Source organism: Abrus precatorius, unplaced genomic scaffold (genome assembly GCF_003935025.1).
Source record: "Abrus precatorius isolate BTA unplaced genomic scaffold, Abrus_2018 Scaffold5, whole genome shotgun sequence".
Taxonomy (NCBI): Eukaryota; Viridiplantae; Streptophyta; class Magnoliopsida; order Fabales; family Fabaceae; genus Abrus; species Abrus precatorius.
Window position 1 is genome coordinate 14033100 of NW_020874395.1, and position 24383 is coordinate 14057482.

A 24383-nucleotide genomic window follows, 5' to 3' on the forward strand; every position below is an offset into this window, starting at 1 on the left:
TAGATAATTTTTTTCTAACATTCTCCTAGAAAAATTATTAAAGAATATACAATTTATGTATATATATTTTTTTCTCATTTATAATTTAATATTTTTTTTAATTTTAATACATTTAAATTAATAATTATAAGTGTGTTAAGATGAGTATATTAGAGAATATATTTCTAATACTCTTTTATCACAACATTATTTTTTAATAAACAATTATTTCTATGAAAAGAGAAAATTAATTTGTACATGATAAACTAATTGAAGCATGTTTTAATGGCTTAAAAGTGTTTTTACCTTTCTATTTTACCAATTGATAAATTCTTTGAAAAACAAATGAAAAAAAGTATACATCAAAGATTTTTCATTTTATAAAATACTTTAATTTAAATAAAATTGAGATGTATATTATTTTCAACGAGTATTACTATATTTCTGAAAATGTTTGACCTTTTAAGTTATTATAGTCAAACTTTGATATTGAAGTAATTAAAAATATTTAATTAAGTAATCAATTTAATTATACTTATAATCATTTTAATTAGTGTGTGATTTTAGTGTCTCCAGAAAAGTTTAATATATTTCTCCTTTTTATGACTGCTGCAATTAAATCTCTTTATCACATTCCATTTAATAAAATATATTCTTAAATTTTACGTTTTAAAATATCTTTTACCCAAGACATATAAATTAAATTTTACGTTTTAAAATCAAATTTTTACAAATTTCTCACTCAAACTTTTAAAATTCTTTTATATATTAAATTCATCCTAACCATTTGAATAAAAATATTAAGAGTTTTACACAGGAAAATATATACAAGAGGACTATATTGTTATTTATATTAATTTTAAAAATTGATAAAAATTATTATGCCTAATGTCTAAATTAAAACAAATTAAAAAGGTAATCAAATCTTAAAAAATATATGTTTTAACATCATCTGTAGTGTGTACCCTTCTTTTAGAAAAGAAATTGTCATTCTAGTTTCAAACCTTGCTCCAAATATTCCTTTTTTTTTTTGTTTATAATTATACCAAGTGTATGTTTACAAAAAATTACTTTAAAATAATTTGAACTAAACAGATGAATGTTATGAACATACTTGACTAAATTTGATTAAAAATTGTAAAAACATGAGAGAGAATGATTAAATTAAGAATGTCAATCATTAAATTAATTGTGAGGTTCACATGATTTTTAATAAAATTTAGTCTATAATTAAGATTATACTAAAAAAACTATATTACTAACATTTTTCAACATATAAATTGAAAAAGAAAATATTAATTGATTGTATCAACCTAATGGCCAGTAACATGATTTTTGCAGAGCCCATCTTAATAGACATAACATATACTATTCAACAGACCAAGCACATAAAATAACTGAGTATTAAAAGAATCAAAATAGATAATTAATCTAAGGGGAGATAAAATTAAAATATTTAAGAACTTTTTCAACATTGTGACTGGAAAATAATAATTAAAAGGAGAAAAAAAAAGTAAAAGTTGATAATCAACCTTCGTCAATGCAATAAGCTGCTTTTGGTTGTTCTGCCTCCATGACTTTGTCTCTTCACCACACTACAAATCCAACCCCCCCTTTAAAGTATGAAATAGGTAAAACAAGAGAGATGAAGAATAAAAATTAAATACTTATTTATAGTAAAATAAAAATTAAATATTTATAATCCCAAACAACACACTACTTTATTGCAGTAAAGCTATCAAATATGAATATGCAATAAAATTAATAGTTATATAGTTTATTGTAATATGTTTTTATTTAACAATAATTATATAATATTAGTCAATAATATGAGTAAATTAAAATCTCAACCATAATATTAAAATCCAACCATTATACTTACAACCGTAGAGAGTGACCCCATTTATTACAAAGACAAATCATCATAGCTTTTTAAGTATAAAACATATTAACGTTTTTTTGTTTATTTCATTTTGAAAGTTATATCAATGCCTAATCAGTAATCAAACTTTGGTAAGTATATTTAAGATGTTCATTTAACCTAATAATAAGATAAGAAAATAATAAAATATAAAAATTAGAGAATAAATAATAATATATAAGATAAGAGAAAATTATTTTTTCTGGTGTATATTAAAATAAGAAATTAAGTATATTATACTGTCCTATTCTATATACTCTTAAACTAAGTTCTCACAGAACCAAATTTACCCATGAAATAAGGATAGTATAAGTTTGTAAGATAACATTGTTATATTTTATTGATTAAATAAAAATAAGAATAAAATAAGATATGAACTTTTTTTATAATATTATTTTATAAAATGTGACAAATCTTGTTGGCATGTTAATATTAAATGATTTTTTAATCTTGTAACACACATTAAAAAACTAATAATAAATTTTTAAATAAAAATATTTTTATTTAAAAATTATCAAATGACTATTGTATACTTTTTATGATAATTTAAAATATTTAATATATTTTTTAACATACACTTAACCCATATTAGAAAAGTCAAATATTAAACTGTAAGTAATGAGTATAAAAACAATAAATATAATAAAAATACTTGGAAAGTGACAATGTTCAGTGTAATATTAATGGAAAAATTAAGTAATTTAATCAGTAGACCACAAATTTAAACGAATTTGACTTAAAAGGTTGGGAATGTTCTTATCACACAATTTGATTTGTCAAAAAAGGAACAAAGTTAGACTTTTTTTTATGTATATATTTTAAAAAGATAATCAATGCTAAAAAAAAAGGAAAAAAAGTCATTATTTTGGTCTAGATTTTTTTTAATCTAATTATCACCTCAATCTTTAAGATTAATCTAAACAAACAATGAAAAAAGAAAAGCAATAAAATAATTACCATAACGCACAATAAAGAAAAACTTTAATACATATTAAATATAAAACAACACAGGAAATTAAAAGTGATTACCAAAATCATAACAATGACATGTTAAGTATGGTATGAAATATAAATATATATTAGCAGTAGTAGGACACGACAGGTATAGTGTAAGCATCAAAGCCAAATTCAAATGCGGCTTTTGCATGCAAGATTTGGGGTTAAGAACTTAAATTAACACCATAAAAGTTAAAATGAATTAAAATAAGAAAAATGTATAAATATAAATATAAATATAAATATAAATATAATATTGCAGAAAGAACACAAATACCCATAGCTTTGGTCCACCACCAACACCACCATTCACCACCTCAATTCTTCAGCGAAGAGGGAAGGGACAAGAGAAGAAGAGAGCGTAACCCGCTAAACCCTTTACACGCAAAACAACAAACAAAATAGCCACTGCTACAGGTGCTTTTTCTTTGCTTCTGTATTTTTATTTATTTATATATTTATTTTATCTTAATTATTTTTTTTTTCAAATTTTCATTCTTTTGCCATTTTTATGGGACCCCATTTTCTCTTCTTGTTTCATCAGAACCTGGAAAATCGTTCTGGAACGTAAATGCCAGATCTTGATGGCAATTGGGTTTTTCCTCTGAAAAATCCCCATTTGCAAAAACCTTGCATTTTTTAATTTTTGGTGAAAATTTGTGGTACCCTTTTCGTTGATTGGTTCTGGGTGTTTGAGGTTTTCTGCAGTAGTCTTGGATCGGTGATTGGGAAAATCTCGAGAAGCTTTGGCCTGCACCTCGTTTTTGTGTTGTTCTTGGAACCATCCCCTAAGTTTCGTTGTTTTCAAGGAACAAAAAAAGTTGGCAAATTTCTTGGCTTTGGTTGCTGAAGATTTTTTGTTCAGAAAGAAACAAGCGTTTACGCTTCTGGGTTTGTTTCAGTTTTCTGTTTTATTCGGGTTAAATACAAAGGAGGCATAATGCCACCACTTGGTTATGCTTGATACGAGGTGCGTAAGCTTTTTGATTTCTCTCTAACATGGTCAAAATTTCTTTTCTGTTTTGTGTGTATATCTATTAGGAAATAATGGTTGCCATTGGAATGTGCATTGTCTCTTTTTGTTTTTTAGGTCTTTATTTGGAACGAAAGCTATTTTGTTTTTTCTGAAACCTGTTATGTGTTTTTGTGTACTGGGTTGAGTTTAGGTTGGTAGGGGTTTGAAAATGGCAGACACAAATTCAGTTGAGGTGATTTTGGAATTTCTGAGGAGGAATCGGTTCACACGAGCCGAGGCAGCTTTGCGCAGTGAGCTCAGTAACTGTTCTGATGTGAATGGGTTCCTTCAGAAGCTCACGTTGGAAGAAAAGGACTTGTGTGGTATGCTGCAGAAGGATAAGGGGAAGCCTGTGGTAGGGAATCAAGGATTGGATTGTCGTGACAGTGTTGAAGTTTCTAAAGAACTGATTGTGAAGGAAATAGAGTGTGGGAATGGTAGAAATGCTGCTGAAGGCAAATGTAAAACTGCTGCTCCTACTGTGGAAAGGAATAAACCTGATGAAATGGTTGGGACAAGTGATAAAAACTTCACTTTTTCCAAGAGTTCGGGGGACAATGTTCTTGATTTATACTCATGGAAGTTGAATCTCAGCAATGGTCCCGTGGAGTCTTACCAAAACGACGGTGGAAGTAGGCCTAATAATACTTCGAATGCCCCGATATCACAACAATCAAAATATCAAACAGGTGAAGGTCTTGATGCAGCAAACATTAACGCAAAATCTAAGGAGGAAAATAAGGTGTCTGTTGAAAAAACATCCTTGTGGCTTGGAAGTGATGGAAAAGTGTCTACGGAACCAAAGTATGACCTTATGCAAAACAAAGAACCTTGGGAACTTGACCGACAGCTTAAGTTTAAAAGTTCATCTCTGAAAGAGAACTTGACGGATAATGTTTTGTCAAGAACTGATGAGAATGTGAATTCATCTTCTGATCTATGGAAAGATTGTTCTGTCAAGACTGTTTTCCCTTTCTCGAAGGGGGATATGTCTACAAGTTATAATAACAGTTCAACTTATTCAGACAAAAAAGAGGAAAAGAGAAGGGCTGAAATCAGTGATGATAGGGCATCAATAAAAGAACAAGTGGATGAAGTGGGAAGAGCTCTTTACTTAGGGAAGTTGCAAGGCAGTTCTGGCAGCTTAAGTTTTCCTCTTGGACCGGAGAATCAAAAGGAAGAGTTTCCTAGGCTTCCTCCTGTAAAAATCAAGTCAGAAGATAAATTGACTCTTAATTGGGGGGAGAAGTTTGAGTGTGATGGACTGGCTGCGAAACTTGCTGGCGTTGACAACACATTACTTATTGGGTCATATCTAGATGTTCCTATTGGACAAGAAATTAAAACTACAGGTTAGTTTTTTACACATATTATTAAATTATTGAAGTGGATGCATATGCTCTCAAATGCTCTTGGCATTTTAATTAGATGTTTACTCTTTGAGCTCAAATTAGCTCTATCATTTGCTAGTTTGTTATGATGATAGTTTTGTGTGCTAAGTGGGACTTGTGTATCTTCTTTTTTACATAAGGTGTTTCAAATATTGATACATTAATTTGGCTTCTTTCTGAATATTTTTCTTAATTCTTATCTGTTTCAACTAGGAAGAATTTCCCTTTGCGTTAATTGATCATGAAAAGTAAGGCTACTAATAAAGTCAATCCTATTATTTGACCTGTTACCCACTAGAACTAACACCAGCAATTTGTGCATATTCAAAGGCTTCTATTGCTATGATATATTTATTTGTGATTTTTGTATTGATTGTGCATAGCCACATACTTTGTTCCAAAGACTTTTGACATTGACTTTTTCATGAACGTTTCAGGAATGAGGAAGGCTATTGGGGGCAGTTGGCTTTCTGTAAGTCAAGGGATTTCAGAGGATACATCTGATCTTGTATCAGGTTTTGCAACAGTCGGGGATGGGTTGAGTGAATCTGTTGATTATCCTAATGAATATTGGGACTCTGATGAATATGACGACGAGGATGATGTTGGGTACATGAGACAACCTATTGAGGATGAGGCCTGGTTTTTGGCACATGAAATTGATTACCCTAGTGACAACGAGAAGGGGACTGGGCATGGAAGTGTTCCAGATCCTCAGGAAAGAGGTCCAGCCAAAGATGAAGATGATGATCAATCTTTTGCTGAGGAGGATTCTTACTTCTCTGGTGAGCAATATCTTCAAGCAAAGAATGTTGAGCCAGTCACAGGTTCAGATGATCATATTGGTCTAACGATTAAGGAAATGTATGGAAGAACTAATGGTAATGATTTAATGGCTCAATATGATGGACAATTGATGGATGTTGAAGAACTGAATCTAATGCATATGGAATCTGTCAGACCGGGCTTTGTCACTCAGAAAAATGATCTCATCTTGCTCGGAGATGGGAAGGTTCTCAATCATAGTGGAAGGTCACGAATAGAGGACATGGAAGATGATCAGCATGGTTCAGTTAGATCAATTGGGGTGGGGATCAACAGTGATGCTGCTGATATTGGCAGTGAAGTACATGGAAGTTTGGTTGGTGGTAGTAGTGAGGGGGATTTAGAATATTACCGAGATCATGATACTACGCTTGGTGGCTCCAAACAATCTCATCATGATTTGGATAAGAATTCTATTAACAAGTCCTTCAAAAATAATAAGAAAAATGACAGGATTGAGTCAAATAAATATGTCATTGACAGTAATAGAGATGCATGCTCACAGGTAAAAACACACACTGATGCAAACTTCTCATTTCCTCAATCTTTTAGAGAGGGCCAGATGATTCAAGTTGGCTCCAGTAAGTCCCTATGGTCAAGTAATTGTAATGTAGATGAAACAGATGACTGTATTAATGCATTTGTGGGATCTGATGACATGCTTTCATCTTGGAGGCGGAAGAGTAGTGATTCTTCACCTGTTAAAAGTTGTAGGGATGAGAGTAATGCTATTGTGGTAAGATCCGCAAACTCTTCTCCAACTACAGTCTCAAATAATGGGTATACAGATAGAGAGCATGTTAAGATAGAAAAGGATGAAAAGGTTAGCATTGTAAGGGAAGATGATCTAGGTGCATCACTAGAGGATGAAGAGGCAGCTGCTGTGCAAGAGCAGGTAAGGCAAATAATGGCTCAGGAGGAGGAATTTGAAACCTTCAATCTAAAGATTGTGCACAGAAAAAACAGGCATGTCTTAGATATATCTATTTATTGATTTCATTAATTTGTAAAGTATTTGAGGAATTAGTCCTATAGCTTATTTTTTTAATATATATTACAGAAGAAATTTAAGATTATTGAAAATGCAGTAACTGCTTTGTGCATCCTTCCATTATATTACATATAATTTTTATATGTTAACAACTTTATCATTTTGTTTCACTGTATCTCTGATCACTTGTGCATTATATTAATTATTAATCTTTGGGTTGCATAACAGTCATCATTTTTAATCTTTAGACATTTTAACATTCATAATAGCAAACATAAACAAAATTTTGTGCAACTTTTGGTGCTGATAACAATAGAAAGTGAGATTACATCACCATGAAGGCTGATCTATGATTTCCTTTTTGAAATGTTCATCACTTATTACTGTTGTCATGAAATGAGCTCTGTCAAAACATCTGTGTATAATAATGTTTTCTTTGGGAATAATAACATACTTGATCATGTGATTGAGAATAATCCCATGCTTTGAACTAGTTGATAATTGTTTTAATTCTTTTATTTTTACATTTCTTGAAATGAAGAAGTAAATATACTTGAGACAGTATAACATACATGTCTTTGTTGTGATAATTCTATAAAAGATGTTGTTGAAATGATGAGATGAGATGAGATTCTTCCCCCTCCTTGTAGGTGAGTTATATGCTGATGTATAGTATATACTAAACTTTTTATGAATATTTGTGTTTTAATTTTTGGGCTATATTGGGAGTCCATGATGAGTTTGTCATTGTAGGTAATATTGTTATGTTGTAGAGTTAGTGTTCTTGTCATTGTTCTGTGTTCTTCCTCCTTTTGTCCTTGACATGCTCTCTGAACCCATGTTTTGTTACTCAGAACTGGCTTTGAAGAGGACAAGAATTTCCATGTTGTTTTAAATTCTGTAATAGCTGGGCGCTATCATGTCACTGAGTATCTGGGATCTGCTGCATTTAGCAAAGCTATACAAGCTCATGATCTGCACACTGGCATGGATGTTTGTGTTAAAATTATAAAGAACAACAAGGATTTCTTTGACCAAAGCCTTGATGAGATCAAGCTTCTCAAGTATGTCAATAAGCATGATCCTGCAGACAAGTATCACATTCTGAGACTATATGATTACTTCTATTATAGAGTAAGTGATTCTGGACGTGCTATTGATCTATTTATTAACCATTATATTTTTCTTTTAAGTTTCAGTCAATAGTTGATTTAGGCATATTTGTTTATTTCTTGTTACTTATTTATTATATTATATTTTCCCCCCTTCTCTTACTAACATGTTTCTTTTCATCATCCCATTATCTTCAAATGATTCCCACTATGTACTAACGTATTGACATGTCTTCAATATTGGCTAGTCAAAGTTATGTGCTTCTAAAAGTAACAAGGGGATGTTACGAAAGTATCTTGATTTTGTTGTATTCATTTTGATTTTCATTTATAATATTTTAAGTAAATAGATATAGTTTATTTTGGATACTAATGGTATTTATTTATTGATTCTTCTTTGTTTTTTATGTGGTAGATAATGATGCCAAATTTATTGGTTTGTGTTTAATCTTAACAACTAAAGCCACTGAACTTAATGCTTGTAACCCTGGAAGGTTTCAATGTATTCCAGGATATGTTATAATTATAACTATTCACACTGGTGTCATATTTAAAATATTAAATTTCATCTGACTTTTTAAACTATAGTAAAAGTGATGTCGAGAAATATCTGTTAACTAGTGATCATCTGACTTTACTACTCTTTATTCCTTTCCGTTGTACTGCAGGAACATTTGTTAATAGTATGTGAACTACTTAAAGCCAACTTATATGAGTTTCATAAATTTAATCGAGAATCAGGGGGGGAAGTGTACTTCACGATGCCAAGATTGCAGGTTTGTGATGTGCAGTTTATACTGTGATCTTTAGTTTTCATCCTTTCTGCTATTTTACTAGTGTCATTATAAACTTTTCTCAACTTATCCTTGCAGTCAATTACCATTCAATGTTTGGAAGCACTTCAGTTTTTGCATAGCCTTGGACTAATACATTGTGACTTGAAGCCAGAGAATATATTGGTTAAAAGCTATAGCAGATGTGAGGTGAAGGTCATTGATCTTGGAAGTAGTTGTTTTGAGACGGATCACCTTTGCTCATATGTCCAGTCCAGGTCTTATCGTGCTCCTGAGGTTATCTTGGGGCTTCCATATGACAAGAAAATTGATATCTGGTCACTTGGATGCATCTTGGCAGAACTTTGTACTGGCAATGTAAGATCAATAGATGGTTGATTTCTTTATAGTATCATTGTTAGATAAACTTGATCAAGTATCTTTTAGATGTGAAAAGTGATTTGATACGTCATGTGCATTGACTTTTAACTTTTCCATTTAAGTTTTTCACTTTTTTATGTGACACTCAACTATGCATGATGTAGGTCCTCTTCCAAAATGACTCCCCCGCAACATTACTTGCTCGGGTGATTGGGATCATTGGCCCAATTGATCAAAGTTTGCTTGCTAAAGGACGGGATACTCATAAGTACTTCTCAAAAAATCATATGCTTTATGAACGGAATCAGGTACAGATTTTATTTCTAATTTTCTTAGTATATGAAATGGACTAACGAGCAATATGAAATCTTGATGTGTAGTTTGATTTCATTTGCTTGTCTTTAAAACTAGAGGTTCCTAAAATTTCTAAAATTTGAGCATTTTCATTCATTCATATTTATATCAGATATTTTTTATGGAAGACAGACATATTGGCTTGCTGCACTTTAACCACTCAATATTTTAGTTCTTATCTTGTTATTATGAAATTGCTACATTACCTCAGCATTTTACTTTCTTGAATTAATTTATAATAATAATATGCAGGAAAGCAACAGGTTAGAATACCTGATTCCGAAAAAGACATCTTTGAGGCATAGATTGCCAATGGGGGACCAAGGCTTCATTGATTTTGTAGCTCATTTGCTTGAGGTTAACCCGAAGAAACGGCCTTCTGCATCTGATGCCCTGAAGCACCCGTGGTTATCATACCCTTATGAACCAATATCATCTTGAAGTATTTGGAGATTTTTCTCTTGGTGATGTTGTCAATATTACCCTAACCTGGGTAAGATAAATTGTTAAAATGGAAGGGCACCACCATACATACTGCTTTTCATTATCTATTTTAGAGATGATATGGAAAGAGTTGTGCACTTTCACATTCCTGCATAATGCATTGAAAGGTGTTTAGTTTTGTGGGTGTATGTTTCCCTTCCCTCTCCAAATTGTATTCTAGTTAACCGTCGTCAAGGATGTAATTTTAGCATGAATGGTGTAATGTTATGCTGTTGATTTCTTTGCTTTGTTTGGTCAGTTGCAAAGGGAAAATCCTTGAAATCTTGGTTGTACATGATGTGGGATGATTCTTTTAGTCTTCATAGTAGTATTTTGTGAAGTAGCTTTTTATCAGATTTTGTATGGGGTTTGATACCACTCTTGGAAGTACCAGTTACAGCAAGGCTTGTGACTGTGTGAAACTCACTTAGCACGTGGCTTTGTGCAAAATTGCTCTCCTTTTTGGTTGGAAGCAACCAAATTGTAACTTGATGGTGTAGTGGAGCTTCATTTGGTAGTGTAGTATCAAATTGATTCAACAAAAGTGTGGTCTTTTGGATGGCACCTTTGGCATGTGGTTATCAAATATTTGGGCCTTTGTGCATCTAGAATTTATGAATTTGCTGTGTCTATTTCTTCTCTTATTCCATTATTGCACCCAGTTATCTAGTGGTCTTTATCAACGTTATTTTCCACGTAAATATTATTTACAATCATGGCTGTGATACCTTGGTGTGGAAAAGCAATAGTTACTTTCCATAATTTTGAAATATACTCAATTTTCTAATTAAAGAAGACTCCTGATATTTGCAATAACTACAAGGACAAAATTTAAATGCAGTACTATAGGTACTGGTGGTGCTATTTTGCAATTAGAATTATGTTAAAAAAGAATTAGTTACGAATAGATTGGAAATTCAAGGGTTGATTCTTGTGTTTGACTATTAAGAGTAAGTCATGATGTTGATGCTATGTTAAATAAAAATGTTTAACTAAAATTTTAGGTTTTTATTTAGCTTTAGCTTCGAAGTATTTTAATAGGAAAATGAGAAGCCAAATGTTGCCTTAGAAAAAATGATTTTATACATAGAATAGAATACATACTTAATCCGTTATTGAAAATATATATTTCAAAATAAAATATTAGTCTTATTCAAGGTTGAAGAATTAGTTGATAAAATATGAATAAGATATTCGGCTTAAAAGATTTGAATTGATTTATTCTATGTTTTAACAACTTATTAACATTTAAATGAGAGTTTTAAAATAAAAGCAACTATTTTCTTTTAAAATTTAATGAACACATATATAGTTACCTCGTCTTATGACATATTTGCCCTACCATGCTACTTTCTTCTTAACAGTGTAGATTAATTTTAAAATTAAACATAGTCTTTTTTACAAATAGCATATGGAATTTAAAATTTCGAAATATATTGAACATAATTCTAAAAATAAATTCCAAAACTAATAAAAAAGGGAATAGAAATAACAATTCGTTTGTTTTAACGGTAAAAAAAGTGGTAGTGGGCTAGCGTTGGTCCTGAACAGGGCCCAATTGACCCATGTAGAATCCAACACTCCTACTACACATTGCTTGCAGCATTTTGTTTTAGAACACAACCATAAGTGCTGACTAGAAAAAAAAAAAAAAGAACATTAGTTATTCTTTGCTCTTAGCCTTCCCATTTTTCAAAATGGAGGATAAACCGCCGCTGCCGGCCGAAAGACCGGTGGCGCCGCCTTCCACCGGCGAAACAAAACCTTCTTTGTTTCCTCTTTTTCCCCTAACAGACTCCTCCTCTCTTCAAACCTCCACCACTGCTTCGGCTCCTCAATGGCTCTCTAACTCCAGCTTCACCACCGATATCTCCGTCATAAACGACGCCGTCACCTCACAACTCAACCGCGAAGCCACTCAATCACCACTGCAAAACCATGACGAAGACGACGAAGAAAAGAATCGAGCTCAGGTGAAGCACCTTGCTTCTTCCTACGAGATTCTGGAATCTTCCGAATCCGATGGAGACGGAGGAGAGAGGGAGAAGAAGGAGAAGAGGAGGAGAAGGAAGAAGAAGCGGAAGCGCAATCGTTCCTCGGAGAGAGGAGGATTCGACGGTTTTGGTTCGAGGAAGTCGCGCGTTCGAGCTTGGGCTGATTCGGAGGCCAACGTTACCAAGGATTATTACTTCGATTCTCATGGAGATCGCGATAATCTGGCGTTTGGATGCATCTACAGGTATTTTTGGATTGAGTTGAATTTAATGATTGCTCATTTCAATTTGCAAGTATTTTTGTTAAGATTGTGAAGGGTTAATGTTTGTGAGTGTGTTAAATCGTGGAGATTGTGTGGTAAAAGTTTTGGTGCTGTTAGGGCTATTGATGCATTAATTTGGATTTAGGATCCTAATGAAGCGTTCTGCGAGCATTTTTTTTCTTTGTGATGGACAATATTTGGTTTTGTTGACGAAGTATACGGGTTTGAGATTTAGGGTTTAGGACATATGAACTATGATTTCTTGTGTATTTGGTTCTGTTGACTACACAGAGAGAAACTGGTTTTATAATATATGTTACCAATATTACTCTTATATCAGAACTTGTTGGCCACTAGTGACTTCTTAGTTTGCTTGGTATATATTCATTTACATCTGTGAAGAATTGATCTTTTCATGATTTTTAGCCAGTTTGGAAGTTTCTCCATGGGGACTAACGGGAGTTCGGGTAGAGGATCCGAGTTAATGTACCCATGAAAATAAAATAAAATTAGTTGTTAGAGTAGAGAAAGAAATGAGGTAGGCAATCTAAATTTCGTTGTTGTTCTCTTAAATTTCAGAAATGTAATGATGAAACTGATGTGACACAGTGACAGCAAAGGTAATTTAGTTCCAGCTGAACTTTGGCTTTTTATTCTCAGGTGTCCCTGTCCTTACAAAACGGTTATGGCCTTATGGGTTCTTGTTATTTTGTTTCATTAGTAATGAATGATGACAATTTTTATGAATACCATGCAGAATGGACATTGCCCGGTACAAACCTTACAATCCTATGAAACTGTCTGGGCTACATGTTAAAGGTTTGTATTGGTGGAATCGGAGTGGTTCACTTTGGGAAAGAGATGGTGATGTTGATGCATTGGATGGTAAAATGAAATCTGCTAGTCGTTACTGGTCTGGAAAGTATATGGCTTTGGAACGACATAAGAGCTTTAAGCGTATTCGTCTTATTGCTCCAAAATTGTCTAATGTCACTATGCAAGATGAATTCATACCTTTGTCAGATGCTGGGACATCTCATGAAGCTGTTGACAGTGATTCTGTCACTAAAACTTCAGCATTACTTGAAGAATCTTGGGAAGATGAAATGTTAAACAAAACAAGGGAGTTCAACAAACTAACAAGGGAACACCCCCATGATGAAAAAGTTTGGTTGGCTTTTGCAGAGTTCCAAGATAGGGTTGCAGGGATGCAACGGCAGAAAGGTGCTCGCTTGCAAACTCTTGAAAAGAAGATTAGCATTCTGGAGAAGGCAGTTGAGCTTAATCCAAATAATGAAGAACTATTGCTTTGTCTTTTGAAAGCTTATCAAATGAGAGACAGCTCAGATGTGCTACTTGGGAGATGGGAAAAGATACTTTTGCAACACTCTGGAAGTTATAAGTTATGGATCGAATTCTTGCGCATTGTTCAGAGAAATTTCTCCAGATTTAAGGTTTCAGAGGTTAGGAAGATGTATGCACATGCAATTGAAGCTCTATCTGCTTCATGCAGCAAGCACTCTAGGCAGGTTCTCAATTTTTTATGCTTTATCCTCTTTATTTTGTGCTCAAGAACGAATATTAGTCCATCTATTTTAAATGTATTATCTGGTTTGCACAGGTGATTTTATTTTCTAGAAAGGGAATATGATCAGATCCCCTAATTTGGATGCATGATAGTAGAATAGGGAGACAGAAAAGAGGGAGGGATGCTGTTCCTTGAGCAACCGTTTTTCATTCTTTCTTTTTTCTCCCTTCCCTCTTGAAGTGGTTGGAAGGAGATGGAATAAATAGGCTGATGATGAAATCTTATGTACTGTCATTTTTATGTAGGGGTGTATGAACAAACAAAGTTGAACCATCCTTTCATTTTTCTTACATTTTTGAGGTGAATAAATTAGTTACTTATATATGAGGTGTCATGAAGTTGATATTCTTGAGAATTTAACAACTTCCCATCATTTGCATGACTGTTTTCACTTATTAATTTCACATGTCATGTGAATATTTTGGAAGATCCGGGAACTGTTTTTAAAAAAGAAGAAAATTTGTTTTTAGCAGGTTCTTCAAGCTGCTGATCCTTCTTCAACGGATCCTCTACTTGTTCAGCTAGAACTTGGTCTTGTGGATATATTTCTTAGTCTTTGCAGATTTGAATGGCAGGCTGGTTATCGAGAATTGGCCACTGCTTTATTTCAGGCTGAAATTGAGTTTAGTTTGTTTTGTCCTCCTTTGCTGCTCACAGAACAGAGTAAGCATAGACTGTTTGAGCATTTTTGGAATAGTGATGGTGCTAGAATTGGAGAAGAAGGGGCTCTTGGTTGGTCCACATGGTTGGAGAAAGAGGAGGAAACTAGGCAACAAGTTATGAAAGAGGAGCTCTCACAGGAAAATGAAGGTGGTGGTTGGACTGGTTGGTCAGAACCATTGTCTAAAGATAAAGAGAGTGTTGCCAATGTTGAAAGTGAAATCAACAATGATTTGGTTATGGAAGATAATCAAGATGATGATGATACTGAAGATGTTGAGCCAGAAGTTGATACTGATAATTTACTGAAGATGCTAGGAGTTGATATCAGTGCTGGGGATGGTGCTGAGGTTAATGAAGCTTCGACTTGGATCAAATGGGCAGAAGAAGAGTCTTCTAGAGATTGTTATCAGTGGATGCCAGTTCGTAGGGAATCAGGTAGGAGTTTCTCTCTATGCATTCACAACTATGCTTCTGTCTGAATGGATTTGTGTGTGTGTGTATGATAAGAACCTTATGAGAACTACACTACAAAAGCTAGCCATTATAGTTAGAGAGCCCAAGACCTTATAAACCCGACACTAAATCCCATACTTCTACTGTTGAGACTCTTGTCCCATACCTAATTGGATCCTGTGTAATGGGCTTTTCTTGAATTTTGCTGTATTGCTTTCAAATGCAATACAATTTCATTGCAAACAAGCTGCTTATACAAGTGTACTGATTAACCATAAACAGATATGTCATCTGCTGCTAGTGAAGCACACAAAACAGATGAGGATGAGCAGCTTTTGAGAGTTGTATTGTATGAAGATGTGAATGAATACATGTTCTCCCTGAGCACGATGGAGGCTCGACTATCTTTGGTGTCTCAATTCATTGATTTCTATGGTGGGAAGTTGTCTCAAACGTAAGTTTTCTGGTAATGATGCACTTTCCTGCACCCCATGTTGATATCATTAATTGTAGTGGGAATCAGTTTTCAAAAGCTGGGAAGGATGTGCTATAGTATATTAACTAACTAGGAGTCCCATGTGCCATGCTGGTGAAATTTTCAAAGATTAACATGATTTCTTTACTTTTCACATCCGATAGATAATAGATATGCATGTCATAACCACATGTTTTGCTCTAGATACAATCATTAATGGCTCTGTCCTTCCTTGGTGCCTTATGGCTTATTTGTGTTATAATGTGTTGATGCAGTTTTTTTTATCTCATCTTTCTTTTGTAGGTTTTGCTCAAACAGTCCAACTTGGGCAGAGAATATCCTTAGCTTGGAGGATCTGCCAGATTCTATGTTAGATAAGTTGAAATGGATCCATGGAGTTTTGACAAAAACACAGAACAGTCCAACTGGTTCCAGTTTTGAATTCCTATCAGGAAGTTTCTCGAGGAATGCTGATATTATGAAATTTATACGAAATGCTGTCTTACTCTGTTTAACTGTTTTTCCACGTAATTACATCCTTGAAGAAGCTGTTCTCATTTCTGAAGAGCTTTATGTTACAAATATGAATTCTTCTAACTGTGTGGTTGCACCATGTCAAGCTTTAGCAAAGTCTCTTTTAAAAAGTGATCGACAGGTATTCATTTTCTGTGCTGTCTCTCTTACTCCTTTCTGTAACATATATAAATGTCTTTTTTTAACAAAAGAACTGTAGTATCTAGAACTAGATGGTAGCTTGCTGCTATTCTCTCATTTGTTTAAATGATTGAACAACTATTTTCATTAGAGTAACATTTGCATTTGATTCTATTAGTCTTATCTTTTATTTGCTGTTGTAATTTGTAGGCTTCTCATATTATTTCTGACTTCTTGTTATTTTGGTTATTGTAGGATGTATTGCTATGTGGTGTATATGCACGAAGAGAGGCTAATTATGGTAACATTGATCATGCAAGAAAAGTGTTTGACATGGCATTGTTATCTGTAGAAGGGCTTCCTGTGGTATGTACTGGTTTCCTGCTTCAATGTATCTTTCCTTTTTCCGAGAGGTTTTGGTTAACTCTTTTAGTGGCAATTTCAAACTTCTGGTACCTTTTGTTTGGAGCACAACTCTTGAACTTTTAAGAAGGTTTCTTTTGCACAACACTTGATTTGTGATATTAGGCATTTTGCATCTATTTGGTTTTAAAAGCACATGGCCTTAATAGGTATTTCTAACAGATCTCTCACAAATCTTATAATTGAACTAAATAAAGCACAAACAAATGGCCCCTTTCCTGATGTTTTATTCCTTTTCATAATTGCATTTTTTTTTTAAACTTGAGTAGGAACTGCGGTCCAGTGCTCCTCTTCTATATTTCTGGTATGCTGAGGTGGAGCTTGCACATACATCTGATAATGATTGTGAATCTTCATATCGTGCAATACATATATTATCATGCTTAGGAAGTGGAACCAAATACAACCCATTTAAAAGTCAAGCATCAAGTTTGCAACTGCTTAGAGCACATCAGGGATTTAAAGAAAAACTTAGAACAGTATGGTCATCTTGGGTTCGTGGTATAATAAATGACCAATCTGTGGCTCTAATATGCTCTGCTGCATTGTTTGAGGAGCTAACCACTGGATGGGATGCTGGCATTGAAGTTTTGGATCAAGCTTTTTCAATGGTGCTTCCAGGTTATGTCTCTTCAGTAATTGATTTTCTTTTTAGAAAAGATAAGACCTGTAAGACAAGTATGCTTTTGTTTTAAAATTCCAGTAGACATTCTTAATTGACTTTTCTAACATTACTCAATCTGCCCCCAACCATCTTCTTTTGTCACTTGTTGATAAATGTAAGTTTACTAAGCAGAAATTCAAAACTTCAAGTGAAGCTTATACTGTTGTTTGTGACGATTAAGTGAAAAAAATTTAGGTGGTTGATGAAATTTAATGTTTACTATCATGAAGTATGTTAAACTTGTATTGATCTCAATAATTATGATTTAAATTGGAATAAGTTATCTCACCTTCCATAGGGATACAGCTAGGAATGGGTATCTGTTGTATCTTGATGACGCATGCCTATTTCTCCTAATATTGTATGATTTCAGTTTGACCTGTGGACATACAGGTAAATGTGTATTACATGCTTTTGATGAAAAGGAATTTAGTGTGGTTGCAATTGAAACATGGTCTTTAATTACTAATATTTGCACTGGCTTGTAAACACACATGAAGTTTACAATACAATGTACTACAATGCTCTGTTTCATTATCTTTGTAGAAGCAATTTTCCATGTGAACAGTTTCTGTTGATGCATAACTGTTGATTTTGTTACTTATCTTGTCTATCTGAATGCTTGCAACATGCAGAAAGGAGAAGTCACAGCTATCAGCTTGAATTTTTGTTTGACTATTACATAAAGATGCTTCAGAGACAATCAAGTCTGATGAAAGTTTGGGAGTCTATCTTGCTCGGCATCCAGATTTATCCCTTCAGTTCTGAACTTCTAAAAGGTGTAGTGGAGGTCGGCCATCTTTACACAACATCTAATAAATTGCGGCGGTTTCTAGATGACTGTTGTTACAAGTATGTTCCTTATCCATACATATAGCTTCATGATCTTGTCATGGCTTGAAAAGACTGAAATTTCAAGACAACATTGGAAAGGTTGAAAAAGGTTTTAAAATGGTGTCTTACCAGAGTCAACTAGCTTGAGTTAATTGTCATTTCTCAGATAATTTGAAGACCATTAGTGAAAATTTGTAACTTTTATTCCACAACTAAAATTAAATTTAAAGTTCTTTTTACTGGTGTAATATATGATGAAAAATTGTTAAAAACGAATGATATCTGTTTCTAATAGGGAGGAGAATAAAGGGTGGAGAGTATATTCTAGAAGAAACAAGCAGGTAGAAGACCAGTGAGTTAGTTACAGCAGTTCGGAGGTTAGGGGACCATTCTGAGAAAAAATGTGGGGTGGGGGGTAGGAGGGGGTGATTGTTATTGAAGACTGATACATTCTCGGTGAGGTGTATTTCTCCTGTCAGAGGACACTTCCTCTTGTAAACTTACATTCTGAATAAAATCCTTTCATTCCGTTTTCTTTTGTTCTGTCTTGCACTATTCTGCATGCCCATAATCACAGAATCTAACAGTTTCCAAGACTATTCTGTGTATGAATTTGATGGTAAACAAAAACTTTTTTTTTTTTTCATGTCATATTTTGTTTTGACCAAGCAGAAGGAACTGTAGCCTCTTTTAAGGCAGATTGCTTTGTCTTTTCTACCTAAAACATTTGATGGAAATGAGAAATTTGTTTCATTACTCAAAATGTTTAGTTTTTCACTTTCAAGCATTATCTTGATGTTCCAAGAACATTGTAAATATGTTGCAACAAGCCCAAGTGGAGTGCTTAAAACCATGATAAGATTGTACTTGTACATCAAGAAGAGAAATGAAATGTCCTAGCTTTATAAATAAAAAGTGCTGTTTCTAAATTTACTTGACTCCTATCTGTTACTACTTATCTTTTTCTTTCCCACTTTGTTTTAAATTCCAAATGTTCCTGTTATTTTCTATAAGCAAATTCTCAAATATAAACTATGCAATAATTTCTTCTTTTATGGTACACTTTCAGGAAACCATCTGTAGTTCTCTGCCTTTTTGCCTTGTCATACGAAATGTCTAGAGGTGGGTCACACCACAGAATCCGTGGAATGTTTGAGAAGGCATTGGGTAATGACAGGCTTTGCAGCTCAGTTATACTTTGGCGTTGCTACATTGTATTTGAGATGGAAATGGCACATGATCCTTCTGCTGCTCGACGTGTTTTCTTCCGGGCTATCCATGCCTGCCCCTGGTAAGAACTATGTTTTATATGGGTGAATGATATTTCCTTAAAGGTAAATTGATTTTGCCATAGTTGAGGTAGAAAGAAATATCAAATTTTAGAGATGGAGTGTTGTGGACTACAGTTTTAACCCAGAAGTCACTTGCAGTCCATTATGGATGTGGTGGGGACTTGGATTTCTAGTTCTAATGCTCACAAAATGTTCCCTGTCCCCAAAAATTTAGCAAAAACAATTATTGCAAGGTATAGACAAGGACTATGTGAGTGGACACATTAACAATTCTATGAAGAATCCCTCTTGATTTAGTTTTTCTTATTTCTACAAAAATATTAGAAGGTAAAACTTTGTTCAAAGAGGGGGTCTGTAGGAACAGCTGCATCATTGCATCCTTCCAAACCATCATAACCAATTCTCTCCATCCTCATCTCTTTCCTTTCGTCCAACCTAGTGTGTTAAGAACAGAGCAATTGCAAGTATTGTTTAGTCTCCAACATTTAAACATACTTAAATATGGGGAGAGGGAGTTTTGTTTCCAGCTTGCAATTCATTCTTTCCAGTGATCCTTTACCGACAATGGAGTGAATTTGGGCCATTTGGCTTGCACCACTAAAAAATTATCTGGTTTGTGCTTTCAAGTGATGATGTATAAAATAATGAGAACAATAAGGTCAAAGAAGACTTGGTTGTGAACATTTTATTGTAGGAATAAGGAAAATAACTTGCTTAAAGTTGGGTGGTGACATATTCTGTATGCTCACAGTTAGGTTAATCCAAAATGGAAGTGCTCCAAGCCACATATGCCAGTGTCTCATCGTGCTTATTTCTGAGTAGGCAGATGATAAGTCCAATAAGTCTGTGGATGGGTTTCTGAGTATTGGGCCACCAAGGCCTGAGGTCTAGAAGGTGTATACTAGAACAAAAAAGGCACAGGAGGATGGAAATGCCAAAGTGGCAAAAATTAATTAGGAGAATTTGTTAGAATATTTGGAGGTATATAGATGGGGGGGATAGCAGAGGAGGCTTTTCTGTTAGTGGATTATTGCCACAGTGAGACTTTGCTGTGATTACTTGTTTCAGAGCTTTTGCTCTGGTGTATGTGCAAAATACTGTTGCTTGATCTTTTGAGTCTAGTTTTGGGCTCTTTATTTGATATTGTATTCAATGTTATCATTCAATGTTATCAATGACGTATGGTGGGTCATGGCAGAAATCCAAAAAACTGCCATAAAATTATGGCGGCCATCATGGTGGGTTATGACGGCTATAATAAATATATAAAAAATATTATATATAGGTAATAAAAAATTATAGAAAAAAAAAAATTAACTCAAAACACAAGTAGCTTCACCCATAATTCAATACATAATAAACATTTTTTAATTTTTTTTTTATGTTATCTTTTCTTCCGCCATTTTGTTTAGGGTTCTAATAAAAATGTTTACTTTTCTTTTCTGTCCCACAGTTTTTAGGGTTTTATAAGAGTAAAAGACTTTTTCCTTTTAAAAAAATTTAGCTTTCCCTTTTTGCCCTATGTTTTAAGGTTTTTTTAAGGGTAAAATAGTCTTATCACACTACTTCCCTAATCCTTTTTTCTTTCTCCACTTCTGTTCGAGCTATCTTCTCCAATATCCATCTCTCTCTCTCTTAGTGAGCCGTCTCTATCTTTGGTTTGGGGTGGCTCCCTTCCCTCGTTGGGAGGACTAGTTGTTGGAAATAGAAGTTGAAGTTGCTGGATATGAAGGACCAGTCGCCAGAAATGGAGGTTGAGGTTGCCGGAAATGGAGGAAAAGTCGCTAGAGATGAAGAACAAAACAATGGCACCTAGCAGAACAAATAACAGATTAGAGAAGAAAGAGATCGGAGAAGATGAGTGAAGAGCGACATCGGAGACGAGCAGAGATAAGAGAGAAGAGATAGATCTGAAACGAGGGAGAAGGGTTTTCGAGTGACAAAGAGGGACTTACCTTAGGTTTTCCTGAGTGGGTCAGCCTTTGGATTGGGTCAGGTTTGGGCCCAAACCTCACAAACCGCCATTTTTTGAGGTTTTCTGCCATGGCTGCCGTTACCGTCATGTGTAACGGCTGCCATGACGCCGCCACGTAGCCATGAAACGAAAGTGGTGTAATGGTGGGGTTAAAAATTGCCACTGCAATCTGCCATGACACCACCATGACCGCCATTTAACAACACTGATTGTATTCGATTCAGCTAATTGAGTTCTTATCAGCAAAGTTCTATTTTAAAATGGTGCTTAATGTGCTGAAACTGGTAAGGCACCATAACAATTTCCAATTGAATTTTGCATCGCATAGCTATTTGAACATTCCATAGTAGAATTTTATCCCTCCAAAATGTATAATACCAAGTAGATTCCAATCTAGTGTCATATCTGTCTGTTAGCATGTTGTGTACTGGTCCTGTTATCTTATAGCCTACTTGCATAAGAAAGAAAATTTGGTTTGGTAGATTAAATCACAAATTCATGGGTTCCTATAACATGGTGCTAAGTGCGAAAAATAAACAGATGCTTAATATGCTTAATGGTCTGTTCACCTTATCTACAAGACTTCAACTTTGTCTTGGAATCTGTTGTGCCTAGAAACAGTACTATTTGGAATATTCTGGAACTAAACCCTTCCCAATAATGTAATGCAGATACAGTAGACCTAAAAGGGAAATTTTCCACTCAGGAATATTATGTGATGATATTTTGAACTCTCAATTTACCCTTGCAGATCTGATACTTATTTTTGTGTGTATACATATTTGTTCCTATTGTTGATGTTATTGTTATCATTATTATTAATGTCAATGTGCATACCAGGTCAAAAAGGCTTTGGTTGGACGGCTTCCTCAAGCTAAATTCTGTTCTTACTGCAAAAGAGCTGTCTGATCTACAGGAAGTTATGCGGGATAAGGAACTGAATCTGAGAACTGACATTTATGAGATCCTTTTGCAAGAATCATGACATTTTGCTTTCCCAAAACTGCCAGAATCTGACCGTAGCAAACATTGTTAGTAGAGTGTTTGATGCACTCGGCTAAACAATATTGTGTGAATTAGCTGTTTTTATTATGTTTACATGCATGGTTATAGCTTGTAGAATCGATACAATTGTAAAAGTACTTGTAAATTTTTTATTTTTTTATTTTTTTTTGGGGGGGGGGGTGTTGATCCTTGGGGACATCCGAATGTGCAACGTATTTGTAAATATATACTTGGAATACAAAGAAAAAGTAAAAATCAGGAACTTCAGGTGGCCCAGATGATTTGTTTCAGTTTTTTTTAATGATGAAGAAGCACTTATTTTAAATTTTTTTACTGTCCTTGTTTTAATTTTTGAAGAAAGCACCTCAGATTTCTGCTTATTTAGAATCTATTTTATCTTTTAGAAAAACATTTGTAATTAAATAATATTTTGTTATAATGTCAACTTGATGAAAAATAGCTATTTCTTGCATGCATTACACATGTTTTCTCCAACAAGTAATCATTCTCGAAATCGATAATTACAGAATGTTTGAAAAGCCAGTGTTAAGGAATAATGAGACATGTAAAGCTCTTAATAATGAAAGAAAAATAAAAAATCTTACAAATTTGTTAACGTAAACAAAATTGATAAAGAATGAAATATTCTTAAACGTTGTCTTGTAATTATTTTATTCAAGATTAAACAAGTATAAAATTATGTTTTATGTTAAAAATATGTTTATTTCTAAAAGTAAATTCACATATATTAATGGTTAAATTGAGTGATATGATAGATATGACTACAAAATAATTTCTCTAATAGAGGTAGAGCATGACAACCAATTTTTAATACCATGATTAACATTGGGGTGCGCTTTTTTTAAAAATAAAATAAATAAAAAATATTTTAAAAAAGTATGAAACATGTACTAATTACTTTTAATATATAAATTATATCTGAAAAGATTTATAATTTATATATAAATTATACAAAAGTTGGATGATTTGCTATTGAATATGTATCGGGTTAAAGTTAAACACATCTGTACTTAAATTTAACTAGAATGACTTATAATTTACATATATCTTACACTATTTTTGTGCAATTTATACACTAAACATGAAATACCATTGTACTAATAATTGAGCATGAATGTACATGAGCATAGTTTAAGGAATTTGGACTTTGAATTTTTTTTTAAATTTTAATGTTTTTTCAACTTTAAAAAAAATTTGTGGATGTTTTTTTATAGTATTTTTACGTTTATTCCTTATGATTTTTTGTATTTTGGTATGATTCTTGTCTGTAACTTGAGTGCATACTAATAGGATATCAAAAGTAATGACATTAGATTTAATTGATGCATTTTGTTTATTATTTAAAAATTCACTTACATTAAAAATCCTTTAATAATGTCTTTTTGTATTAGTATGATATTACAACATTCTTATACAATTTATATTTTAAATTCTAAATAAGTTTAATTGAATAAATCTTTAAAAAGTATATGAAATAAATATATAATTTGTATAAATAAGAATTTTGTATAAAATATTATGGTCTTCAAGAAAGATTGAACATAATCTTGCTATGCCGTTTTGAGCAATTTATATTCTATTTTCATACGAGAATTTGTAAGACACACCAATATTAAGTAGTTTATATTATATTTTTATATGAGCATTAATAAAAGATGACATGTTTTGAAATTTTTTAAAGAATATAACATTTTTTTTATATATAAAAAAGATGCTTGCGGTTGTTGGAGAGTAAGAAATTATTATGACACAATGTACTCATATTGTTGTTGACGTGCATTGCCAGCTAATAAAAATTTAACAAAATTTGACCTCTAGTTTTCCAATTCCTTCTCTTATTTCTAACATTAGTCCACTC

The 24383-nt window shown here is 33.2% G+C and overlaps 2 protein-coding genes across 4 annotated transcripts; both read left to right on the top strand.

The window, feature by feature from the left end:
• Nucleotides 1-3179: 3179 nt before the first annotated feature.
• Nucleotides 3180-10867, top strand: LOC113867376. Of its 2 annotated transcripts, XM_027502660.1 has the most exons (10): nucleotides 3180-3313; nucleotides 3594-3866; nucleotides 4063-5263; nucleotides 5740-6550; nucleotides 6617-7093; nucleotides 7973-8252; nucleotides 8899-9006; nucleotides 9103-9381; nucleotides 9549-9692; nucleotides 9991-10837. In XM_027502660.1, exons 3-10 carry the CDS (start codon nucleotides 4081-4083, stop codon nucleotides 10177-10179), a joined length of 3471 nt encoding a protein of 1156 aa, XP_027358461.1. In that variant the 5' UTR covers nucleotides 3180-3313; nucleotides 3594-3866; nucleotides 4063-4080; the 3' UTR covers nucleotides 10180-10837. The 2 variants fall into 2 exon arrangements, with proteins under 2 accessions (XP_027358461.1, XP_027358460.1); XM_027502659.1 differs by having other exon boundaries at nucleotides 5740-7093; nucleotides 9991-10867.
• A 914-nt stretch (nucleotides 10868-11781) lies between these two features.
• LOC113867486 (protein NRDE2 homolog) lies at nucleotides 11782-22825 on the top strand. 2 transcript variants are annotated; one of them, XM_027502848.1, is made up of 11 exons: nucleotides 12352-12460; nucleotides 13058-13098; nucleotides 13236-14007; nucleotides 14540-15164; nucleotides 15465-15636; nucleotides 15961-16312; nucleotides 16567-16677; nucleotides 17004-17355; nucleotides 18034-18250; nucleotides 19302-19523; nucleotides 22340-22825. In XM_027502848.1, exons 3-11 carry the CDS (start codon nucleotides 13237-13239, stop codon nucleotides 22482-22484), a joined length of 2967 nt encoding a protein of 988 aa, XP_027358649.1. In that variant the 5' UTR covers nucleotides 12352-12460; nucleotides 13058-13098; nucleotide 13236; the 3' UTR covers nucleotides 22485-22825. The 2 variants fall into 2 exon arrangements, with proteins under 2 accessions (XP_027358648.1, XP_027358649.1); XM_027502847.1 differs by lacking the exon at nucleotides 13058-13098 and having other exon boundaries at nucleotides 11782-12460.
• The last annotated feature ends 1558 nt before the right edge of the window (nucleotides 22826-24383 follow it).